The 12,283-nt window shown below is 32.1% G+C and overlaps 1 protein-coding gene across 3 annotated transcripts; it reads right to left on the bottom strand.

The window, feature by feature from the left end:
• Positions 1–6,344: 6,344 nt before the first annotated feature.
• LOC145160029 (NAC domain-containing protein 86-like) lies at positions 6,345–11,306 on the bottom strand. 3 transcript variants are annotated; one of them, XM_079079090.1, is made up of 8 exons: positions 11,097–11,306; positions 10,894–11,025; positions 9,420–9,697; positions 8,966–9,295; positions 7,538–7,975; positions 7,256–7,331; positions 6,772–7,139; positions 6,548–6,695 (listed from the first exon to the last, which is right to left on the bottom strand). In XM_079079090.1, exons 1-8 carry the CDS (start codon positions 11,257–11,259, stop codon positions 6,669–6,671), a joined length of 1,812 nt encoding a protein of 603 aa, XP_078935216.1. In that variant the 5' UTR covers positions 11,260–11,306; the 3' UTR covers positions 6,548–6,668. The 3 variants fall into 3 exon arrangements, with proteins under 3 accessions (XP_078935214.1, XP_078935215.1, XP_078935216.1); XM_079079088.1 differs by having other exon boundaries at positions 6,345–7,139; XM_079079089.1 differs by having other exon boundaries at positions 6,345–7,139; positions 10,894–11,232.
• Between the last annotated feature and the right edge of the window lie 977 nt (positions 11,307–12,283).

The raw sequence follows: 12,283 nt of genomic DNA, 5'->3' as shown, positions 1-12,283 counted from the left end.
AGGCGGTCCTTCTGTGTTTATGCCTAGCACGACACAACATAAATTATTTTCTCTGAACCCAAATGTGACAGGACACGATAGCATGTTTTTTTCATTAAAACAAACACGAAATAATAAAAACATGATAACACAACAAAAATAACCATTTATATAATGTCATACATAGTTTCTTGTAAAAAATAAATTTAAACAAGAACACGAATTACAAGACAAAAAAACAACATAAAAACAACATATAATGCTAATAAATATACACGATTTCCGAACACGACACAAAAACTTGCTATTATCGAGTTGAATTTTGAACACGAACATAAGATGACGCAACATCGTGTTTCTTATATATACACTACACGAAAACAACACGGACAAGAATTTGAAATTCAATTCCGTCCCAATTTCGTTACGTATCATGTATTTTTGTCGTGTTGTGTCGATTTTTGTCATCCTTAATGGTAACCTGTAAATAACTTTATCATGTAAAATATAGGGGTAAATTTAAAGAATAGCAATGTAGTTTTGTTTATTATTTTTTATATTATAACATTGTATTTTCATTTCTTTCTATTAGAATTCATACTTTAAAGAATATACACAGATATAGCTAGCAATATTATCCATTGTTATAATTGTGTAAAATATTCAAATTACAATGTTCTAATAGAAACAATTATAAAATGTTCATTTTCCATGGAGGCAATATATTATATGAATGAACTTGACCGCTATTTAGCTTTGGACTAATTATTTGAAATAAGTATGTACTTTCATGTGAGTTTAATTATTTATCTTTTGCACATGCTATAAGTGTTATATCTTTTTGTGTGGCCCTTTCAACAAATACTTATCTTTTGTTCGTGCTATAACTGTTATATATTTTTTGTTTGGCCCTTTCAACACATATCTCAAATGCCTACATTATGCAATTTCCACTAACATTATAAAAATAAAAAATCTCAAAAATTGTGTGAAACTAAAACTTCAAAAAAAAATACATCATATTACAGAAATTATTGTTTAAACTCTCAGTGCAATATTTGGCTTTCAAAGCCTATCCTTTTACGTATTAAATGGACTTAACAGTCTAAACGTGAAATTAAAGCGCCGGATGGCAAAAATAAATACAATTTTTTTTTTGAACCGGCAAATAGATTTATATATAAAAGAAAAAGAAAACATGGGAAACAAAGTTGCAGCCACAGATCAGTGGCAATACAAAGTATCAGACAGAAAACATAAAAGACGAACAACTAAAAGAAAAAAGGGCATTGAGACCAATTTGCCCAGATTAAATTCATCTTGATTCCCCTGTTCATCACCCAAAGAAATGTTACTGATTTGACATATTCGATGACTTTTTCGGGTGGTAGCCAGTTCCTTTTGAAGACTTTTTCATTTCTTGCAATCCAGATTCTCCATAGTGTAGAATAACAGATTGCCAGAAATATCTTCCGCTTTTTAGTACACGTTCCCCATTTATTGGCAAGGTTCAGGACATCCGACACCACTTGGAGATCTTCCATGTGAGTATGCACCTTGCACCATCTCATTACTCCTTTCATGACCTTCTTTGCATAAGCACAATCTACAAGAATATGATCAACGGTTTCTTCCTTCACATTGCACATCTGGCAAGTTAAATTTTCCATGTTTACCCCTCTTTTTACTAACTCCTTAGCTGTTGGGATTCTGCCCCATTGTGCTCTCCAAATAAAGCAAGAGACTTTCAGTGGGATTTCTTTTATCCAGTGGAAATTTCTGTTGGTTAATGGAGTCCGGTAGTCCCATCTTGATCTAAGAGCATTTACTGTGAAAGAGCCATCCGGGGTGAGCCCACATCTCCATATAACACCATTATTTACTATTCGTTTGTCTAACACAGCTTGAACTTGGATATTCTTTTTCTTTAGATCATTTCCAATTCCAACGATGTTATTCCATACCCCAGGTAACGACTTTGTAGAGTAACAGTCATCAGGTTTCGACTTTAGATTGTGCACACTCGTTATCACAGCAGCCCATAACTGATCCTGCTTGGTTCTCAACCTCCACCACCACTTTGTTATTAGAGAGACGTTTAGTGCTTTTATTGTACCAACACCTAACCCACCAGATTCCTTTGATGATGTTACCTTATCCCACGATATCCAATGGATCACTTTCTTTTCATCTGATCCTCCCCACAGAAACTGATTCCTCATTTTTTCCAATGTGTCAATAATGCCCTTAGGTGCCACGAATAAGGAAAGATAATAAGATGGAAGGTTTCCTAAAACCGACTTTATGAGTGTCAATCTACCTCCAAAAGATAAGGTTTTTGACTTCCATTTTGACAATTTGGATTAGAATCTATCCAGAACTGGAGCCCAATTTTTTTTCAAGTTCATATTTGCGCCGACTGGGACCCCTAAGTATGTGAATGGTAGAGTGGAAGGTTCACATCCTAAAGTTCTGGCCCAGTTTGAAATTTCTTGTGTATCAGAGCCAACTCCAAAAACTCTCGATTTATTGAAGTTAACTTTGAGTCCCGATGCAGCATGAAAACAATGTAGAATACGGGCCAGGTTTTTTATATTATGCTTCGACCATTCACCAAGAAATAAAGCATCGTCCGCATATAATAGATGGGAAATTAATGGACCACCATTTGGCAGCTGAATACCTTGAAATATTCCGGTGTCGCATGCAGCCCTCATTGTTGCGCTTAGTCCCTCTATAGCTGCGATGAACAGAAAAGGGGAGAGCGGGTCGCCTTGTTTGACGCCTTTGGATATAGGGAATTCATCGGTTGGATTGCCGTTGACTAGCACTGAGGATTTGGAGCTTTCGAGACATCCTTTTATCCATGACCTCATTTTAACTCCGAAACCCATATGCATAAGATTGGTATCAAGGAAGCCCCAGTTGATTGAGTCGAATGCCTTGTCGAAATCGACCTTAAATAGGAGTATCTTCTTTTTTTTCTTTTTTGCCCATGAGCAAATTTCGTTCACCACAAGTGGCCCGTCAAGTATGTTCCTGCCCTCCACGTAGGCAGACTGCACCTCGTCAGTACAGTTCCCCATGACTTTCTTTATTCTGAGTGATAGTATCTTGGATATGATTTTGTAGATACACCCAATAAGACTAATTGGCCTGTAATCTCGAATTGTGAGGGGATCTTTGACTTTGGGGACTAACGATATAAATGAGGAGTTGCAAGAAGAGTCAATTTTTCCATATTGCTCAAAGTATTTAACAACCGCTGCAATGTCACCCAAAAGAACCTCCCAATATTTCTTGATGAATTTGAATGTGAAACCATCTGGCCCCGGAGATTTTTCATTCCCGCAAGACCAAATCGCCTCCTTGATTTCCTTAAGGGTGATGGGGGATTCTATTAGATGCGAGTCATCGTGTGATATTTTTTTGAAATACCTGCTCCCCAATTTTGTCCTGACTGGCCATTTTTCTTTGAATTTATCAGCAAAGAACGAATATATCTCCTGCTTTATAATTTCTGGGTCCGTGCACCAATCACCGTTTATCGTTAGGCCATCAATTTTATTTTTTTGATTGTTTTTATTGATGTGACCATGAAAAAAGCTTGTGTTTTCGTCACCATCAGTTGCCCATTTGATCCGAGATTTTTGCCTTAGATCAAAAGACTTGAATTTTTCAATCTCTATGATTGATTTGTACCCCAAGGTTCTATCATCCAACTCCTGGACTGTTAACTGTCGCGACTCAGCTTCATGGTCCAGGAATTCCACCAATTTCTTGAGTCTCTGTAGTTCCTTTTCTTCCTTTGGATAATCAGATGCTCTCCATTTTTCAATCCATTTTTAATATGTTTAAGATGAAAGTACAGATCGAGTGTACCATAGCCCACAAAATTATTCCAGTTAGAGATGAAAGTCTTTTCGAATCCTTCCCTAAGCATCCAAGAATTGAAGAACCTGAATGGAGATGGACCAAAGTCCTTACGCGAAATAGATAGGTGGATAGGGCAATGGTCGGAACTTTATCTTGGAAGAGCAGTAACGGAGATATGAGGAAATAGATTAACGAAAGTAGGACAAACCAGGAACCGATCAAGCTTACTTAGCTTGAGGTATGAATTACGAAAACAGGTGAACCTGTGACCCCCCATTTTCAATCCCTAAGCCCAATCTTGTGTATGAAATTATTGAAATCTCTTGCAGTTCTTTGGCAGAAATTGGAATTGAATCTTTCTCCCCTGTGCCTCACAGCATTGAAGTCTCCCATCATAATCCAAATGCCATTTTTAGTGTTTTTAATTTCAATTAGCTCCTTCCATAATGATGCATTTTCATTAATCGGTTGTGGCCCATAAATATTTGCAAAGATCATAGGTTCACTAATGCCATCCCATGTCCCAATATTGATAATATAATGCCTAGAGGAAATAACCTCGTTAGAGGTAATTATTTAAAGTTGAAAAGGAAGTTATTTCAATAAAAGACCTTATGTTTTGATTTTTTTTCTTTTTAGACTTAAAACTTTTTTCTTTTTCGAAAAATATCCAATTTTTACGTGTTATTTGTTATTTTAGACCTCAGTAGGTCACCAAAAGGGAAATTAAGTATTTTTATTTCATAAAAGACCCTACATTTTGTACTTTTTTCCAATTTAGACCTAAAATAATTTTATTTCAAAATAAACTCAACTTTAAAATTGGTTACAACCTTCAAAACTAGTTGTATAAGGTACTTCTTAACTACACCGATTTAGTGAAGCTTAACTTCGTCCATGCATAAAAAAAGTGATTATATCCTTTTAGTTTAAACATAGACATCGATTTAAACAATGTAATTATTATGCCTACATTTATTTATGATTGGACAATTCTTTATCCACGTATATTTATTAAAAAGAAAAAGAGTAGTTGTAAAAGCTATTTTTTCATTACACCAAGTTCATATAGTTTAATTCGGTCAAGGCATAAAAAACGTAATTATATTCTTTTAGTTTAAATAATAAACAACGATTTAACTTTTGCATCTTTTGGTATCATATTGCTTTACGCATGAAACATTTTTTTTTTGAGCCATTACACATACAATGAAATTGTTGAGAATATTTTTTTTTAACGAGTGTAATATAAATAATAACAAAATGTTTTGTCTACATTTTGGAAAATTGCGGTATCATTCTTGTTATTTGGATTTTCAACTTATGATGAAATGGTTTTATTCCCAAAATATAGTTTTATGTATTTATATGTGATGTTAACATTTTTTAAGAAAGTCTTAAACTTGAATCTTATATATCTAAAAAAACTATTACGAATGTGTAGGTTTAATATTTTTATGTATGTTGATATAATTATTACATATTATTCAATAATGGGCTAATGCTACAAAATATTCTATGACTTTGGTTTGAGAATACAATAGTAAATTCGTTTGTTAACTGTTCTAAAAAAATTGATTAAAAATTTCGGCCAAAAAAATAATATAAAAAAGTGAGAGAGGGAAATATGTCCAAACTCACCAAATAAGTATAATAGACAAACTAAAAAAAATGTATACAGTTTATTAAATTACATGGTATTTTTTTCTACAAATAAAAAAGTGGTTATTATGCTAAAAGATTCTTCCTACCCATGTATTATCCATGTTACCAAAAAAATATCAAATTAACATAAAACTTTTTTTAGCGGTAATAATAACATTTTTATAAACAATATATCAAGTTTAATGATATAATATATATCCAAGATAAATTTTAATTATATCTTTTAGACAAAAATAAAATTTTGTAATTCTTCTAGGTTATTCGCTAGAATGATAATAGATTAGATATCATTTTTTAGTTTATAAATGTATATTTTCTTTTTCGGTGTAGTGAAACAGGATCTTATATATTTGGTCTTGAAGATTATAACCAATTTTAAAGTTAAGTATATTTTAAAAAAATATATATATTTTAAGTCTAAAATGGAAAAAACTACAAAATATTGGGTCTTTTATTAAACAAAAATACCTAATTTACCCGTTGGTGACCTGTTAGGGTCTGAAATAACAAGTAACATGTAAAAATTGGGTTTTTTTCGGAAAATAAAAAAAGTTTAGGTGTAAAAAGAAAAAAAAAATCAAAATATAGAGTATTTTATGGAAATAACCTTTTTTTTTGTGAACATAATTCCTAATTTCTATAAACCATATCGATTTTGTTTGCCCATATTTTATGAACATTTTCTGAAAAAAAATAGATGTATCAATCTTTTCACATTGCATATCAATTCCCTTTTGTTATTTTGAATTAATGTGATTTCCCAGTCTTTAGTTGATGGAATCATGAAGACGTATAATTACTCCAATATATATTTTGAATGTAAATTCAAGAAAGTACAAATATTATATATAATATAATTCAGCCCCAGATTAAATCCAGGGAAAGCTTAGTTTCATCTTTTCCTATAAGTAAACAACTTCACTCTGTATGGTTAGAAACAATTAATTAAAAAAAGATTAAAAAAAACCCTTGTAATTAGTAATTATGATGTACCCAGATGGTAGAAAATGCCAAAGCCAAGGTCACACATGGCCATATCACCTTCTCCAAAACCAAACTTGAAATGCCCCATCCTTCATTCTTTTCCTCCTCTCCATCATTCATTCGTATGCTATTACCAGCTGAACCATCATCATCCTCTTTTAACTTCATATCACCACCATCTTCTGTTGACTCTTCAAGATAAAAGCAACATATCAACAGAAGGGAAACCAAGGTGACCAAAGGGGTCTTTGGTTTCTTGTTAATCACCTCAAATGGTTTGGAACTTGTGATCATCTTGAACTTGTCATATAAAACTTTCTTGCTAAGCGTTGTCTGGCCATCGGATTTAGATACCGTCTGATCATGTATCGTTCCTGGGTTCAGATGGACTTTGACTATTTGGGAAGGTACGATTTGGTGGAAGAAGGTTTCTGAAAACTGTCGGGTTGAAACAATCAACCCATGAGTACTGACTTTGGTTTTCTCGTAGATTTCAAAGCTTGGAGTTGTAGTGAAGTCCTCTAAATCGGTTTCGTCTAACAGGTTTTCATTCGAGTTGTCATGGTCCTCGGTGGTGATTCCAAGTGAGAAGTGATCTTCTGTATTGTCGAAATTGTTTTGATGGCTGCTTTCTCCTGAAATTGTTTTCCAAGCTCTTAGTGAAATAGGGTCTAGCTATGACAACAAAGATATACATGTATGGCATAGATTCTTGGAAAATATGGTAACCGATGCTTAGTGGTTTTTGTACCTTGAACCTCATGCTCCTCCTTTTGAAAACTTGGCATATTTTCCACTGGAACATTCTTGTAATCTTCCCAATAAGTCTGTAAATGTCAAGAAAGTTAGTGTAACTTCATGGTTTCTGGAATTATGTAATACATCTACAAGCCCTAAACCACTCTGGGACCTACTATATATGAACATTAGGGTTAGACACACACACAAAAAAAAAATGCATGTGACCACTGGCTTTTTCCTTGCTTATTTCCTAAAAATAAAATAAGTAACTAGTAAAAGGAATGATAATTACCATCTCAAGATCCTTGTTAGACATGCCAACCCATCTCAAATTCTCAACCATTCTATCACTTTTGAGCTGTTGTTCATCGACACCATCAACATTCTGATCATCCCCCATGAACCTAAACGAGCCCACATCTTGCACTTGATTGTTGTTATCATTATCATCCAAAAACGAAAAATCATCTTCCTGATGACTGGAATAACCTCCACCCCAAGTGTTCTGATTGATGTGATCCTGGGAAACTTGAGCGAGCGAAAGGATTTCATGCAATATGTCCTGCTGAGGACCATTTGTAGTTGTGACATCGCGCATGCTGCTGCTTGTCTGTTGCATATTCATTAAATCCACGTAGCTTGTAGCCCCTTGATGTGGGAGATCTTGTACCTGTAATGGAGGCATTGATAACCTTTGTTGCAGCCTTGCACATTCTAATGCTATATCAACCTGCAAAAACATTGGAAAAAGGTTATACAATAAAGTCTATAACATAGCATATGCTTGCATGTGTACACAAAATTTATATTTTAATTAGCCAATATGTATCTTTGTAGTTCTAACCACTGGGTAGCTTTTTGAATGAAAATCTTTCTGTTCTGAAAAAATAGTAATAAAAAGATAGCGTATATGTCAACAGATATTGAACTTCTCCTAATACTCTTTCAAACTAATTAAACGCATCGACGACGTTTAATGAAAATGATATAGGGATTTAATAGTGGTTTAATGAATAGTGAGTGGATGATATGAATAGAGTTAAATGGGAGGTTAATGCGATAAATTATTAGTCCTCTATTCTTTATCAATCAAATAAATCTAAATATCCGGCCAATTCTTTTATAAATACTTCAATTACTAGAATACTTATAAATAAATAATATATACCAGGAATATTAATAACATTTCAATTTTTTCTAAATTATTATTATTATAAATACTATTCTATTTATTATATATTTAGGCATCATAGTATTTAGATTATTGTATTTTTATCTATTGTATATTTAGAATTAGTGTAATATTATATTTATTTAATTTGTAATTTTTTTTCTGATTATAATATTTTCAATTTATGTAATATTTCAATATTCATAAAATGACCTATATAATATATAAAATATAAATAATCTTAAATTTGATGATGATATGGGAATCCTTTGAATTTGTAAAAGTTTAATGGTTTGTAAGATATCAAAAAAATTAAAGTTGTATGAAAAGCATAATAATGATTGGGCAATCGTTAACTTTGCAGAGTTTGAGATTGCCTGAGCACCCTATTCATTGACTCTAGAATCTACAATCATTACAATCATCTGTGACTCCATTTAGTTAACAACTGGTAATTTTTTATTAAAAAAAAAAAAGAAAAAAAAACTTGAGATGGAATCCTAAAAAATAATGAGAGAAGACATGAAGATGAAAATGTGTTTTCTATACCTTGGTTGGGGGAAAAGAAACATTCCCATAGTTGGTGAAAGATGGATTCGGGAAAGCGAACGCTTCTTCAGATAAGTACTGCATCCATCTCCCATCACTCGAGTCACTTACATTATGTGGTGATCCATGGTTGATATTAGAGGAAGATGAAGCCATTGGTGTTGGATAATTACAAGTCTCCATATCTTCACCACCCCTTCCTCCCTCTGAATAAAGGTCCATACTTGATGAGTGATCACTGACTGCTGCAGCATAATGTACTCCAATGGTCGTCTTTGGAGCATTCAGACTCTTCTTAAACACACGGCAAAGTGAATAAGCATCCTGCAACTTTTAAACCCAAAAAAAAACGCATTCGGTGTTAGTGTTATATATTTATATATATATGATCAAATTCGAAGTAGGTGTTGATATAAAACCATGCATGTGATTAGTTACTTTGAAGAATTTTCACCTTAAGACCAGATTCATTTTCACATTCTCTCTCGTCAAGGCGATATTCATGCATAACCCAATCACTACGAGCTCCATGTGGTGCTCTTCCTCTGTAGTAAACTAGGGTTTTCTTCATCCCAACGGCTCTTGATTGTGAATTTACATTCCTGTCCTTCCCCGTTGCCTTCCAATACCCACCTTTGGTGGCTCGGTTTGTTCTTGATCCATTTGGGTATTTACGATCTCTTGGACTGAAGAAGTACCACTCTAGGTCTTTGCTTGGCAATAATGATTTCCCTGTGTCGAATAAAAGAGAATAGGTATCAATGAATTAGTATATATAAGAGATGTAAAACCATAACCAGATCATATACATCATCGCAAGATCCGAAAAAAAAAAACATGCAAAACAACTAAGAGACTAATATTTAATTACTTCTTAATGTTTTGATCTTGATATATATTTTTCTCAAAAACCCAACCTAACAAAATCAAAATAAATTTTGTATGGAGAAATGGGAACATAGGAAGAACAAGATTATTTCTATAAATGAAAATATTTCAGGAGTTAGATTTGATGTCAGAAAATTAATAAAGGAAAAGCTGCTAATGATATCTATCTTTGAAAGAACAGGTAAGTGTATTTATGTTCTTTCATCTTTAATTTGCTTTTTGACTTCAATCTTGTCAGCTAATTACTAAAATTTTGTTCTTATACCAGTTTAAAAGATGTAGGGGCCACCTTAATTCCCTTTAAATAATAACTTTTGGTCATTAAGAAACAATCATTATGGATTTATGGTTATCTTGTTCATGCTGAGTTTTGTAATTTAAAAGTTCCAATCATATTTGACTGGTCTTCTATGTACCTATATATGATACAGTTTTTACACGTCAATTAAGCAGATAATATAACATATGATTTTGAAAGAAAATCCAAATCAACTGATTTCTTTTAAACCTTTTTCACGGGTAATTATGGTCTGAACCAAGAACAAAGTAGAAGCACGCGTAAAGAACATCAAAGAACCTTCAATTTTTGCCTTTAGCAACAAAACAAAGAGATGAAATCGAAAGAATATGTATGAAAGACCCTTTGGCAAGAATCTTGATTTAGTCACATACCTTACACATAAACTGTTCAGGCTCATGCCCAGATTGCTTTTATATTGTATGCTTTTTTCTTTAGATGTTATATATATAGTACAATAAATGTGTTTAAAATTGCTATAAGTGAATTATATGAACACAAAAAAATAAAATAAATCAGCAATGTAAAAACATATATGATAAATATATACGTAAAAAATAATTTTCAAATATTAACAATAACTATTACTAGATTTTAGTTTTAGAATATTTTGTGATACTTGCAGAAACCAGAAAGCAACCTAAAATTCCATTAGATTGAGATACTTTTTTCGATTATAGTAAATAAAAATTGAATTGCAATTGGTGTTTCGATCACCATGAAGACATGCATATATATATACCTGGTAAATCCCAGGGTTCGCACTTGTAGAGGTCGACTTCAGGAATAACTTCAAGCTCGATTTTACGCCCATTTATTTTCCTCTTGAGATAGTATGCAACAAGCTCTTCGTCGGTTGGATGAAAACGGAAGCCTGGAGGCAACGAAACTGGCGCCATTAAATTTTATATTTATAAGTCTATGATATATATGTCTCTTCAATACTTGAAATGTTGATCTTCTTCCCGTTAAGTGTGAAAAACAGCGTCTCAGCTAGGTACAGGTAACCGTTTCTTGTTGTCCCCAGATATATTAAACTCACAACGGACACCAGCCTTGAGACGCAGAAACACTGCACAAGAAGTTGATATATATAATCAGTGCACATTTATAATTAAAAGTATACACATATAAGCACATACATATATTTGTATATATATGGAGAGAGAGAGAGAGAGAGAGAGAGAGAGAGAGACCTTAGGGGAAGAAGAAGAAGATCTAAAGGGAGATATGACCACGAAAAAAGAGGGAGGGAATGAAGGGGGTGGTGTTTGGGGGGTTTTGATAGGCGAAGAAAAAGAGAGGATGTGAAAAAGCAAATGGGGTAGAGAACACTTTATCTTTAAATAAATTTGTTTTTTCTCACCACCTTGATGCTTTCTTTCGTTTGTGAGTCTTCTCCTTCCCTCTCTCTCACTAACATATTATTAAATAATGTTTTATAATACAAATGATCTTTACAAACTATTGATCATAACAAATATCAAAAAATAACGATCTCACCTCTTAAATTCATATTAGTTCTCATTTATATCTATCTATATCTATATCTATATCTATATCATCATATCATATCATATCATACTATATTATAAATGAAGTATTTTTTCTTTCACCACATCAATTTGAAACTCCCAACTCTCTATATTTCCATACAATTTACTTAATTTATTAACTTAAATATGTTGTTAGTTACAAAAATTATCATAAATGAAAGACTTCTTGAATTATCAATATGATATATACTAAATTTATTGACTTCAATATAGTGTTAAATATATAACTTAAATTAATATATTAAATAAACTAAAAAATATAGTATAAAAATTAAAACCTAAACTAAATATCAAATAAAGTTTTAAAAATTCAACGAATGTTTTTTTTATGTAATTTTAAAAAAAAAAATCAAAATAGTTAAAAAGAAAATATTAAATACGATAAATATAAAAATACTAAATATAAAAGTCGAATTAACTAAAAGATGTCCAAAAATAATTTTTTATAATAACTAAAACTCAATTAAGTTGTTTTTAAATTAATTTATAATATAATTAAAAATAACATAAAGTTGTAAATTAAATTATGTTACATTGCACAGAGTGGTTGGTAATTTAAATAATTCAGAGAGCATT

The sequence above is a fragment of the Lactuca virosa genome, chromosome 2, assembly GCF_052849685.1.
Source record: "Lactuca virosa cultivar CGN04683 chromosome 2, Lactuca_virosa_CGN04683_v6, whole genome shotgun sequence".
NCBI lineage: Eukaryota > Viridiplantae > Streptophyta > Magnoliopsida > Asterales > Asteraceae > Lactuca > Lactuca virosa.
The sequence above is the reverse complement of the archived record's forward strand: the minus strand, read 5'-3'. Positions and strand labels throughout refer to the sequence as shown.

Bases quoted from the DNA above. Each gene is read 5' to 3' on its own strand.
- LOC145160029 (XM_079079088.1), bottom strand. From the start codon at position 11,259: ATGTGCACTGATTATATATATCAACTTCTTGTGCAGTGTTTCTGCGTC. The intron at 9,698-10,893 runs GTATATATATAT...TATTCGACACAG, and splicing joins CGAACCCTGGGATTTACCAG to GGAAATCATTATTGCCAAGC. The intron at 9,296-9,419 runs GTGAAAATTCTT...TGGGTTTAAAAG, and splicing joins AAAATGAATCTGGTCTTAAG to TTGCAGGATGCTTATTCACT.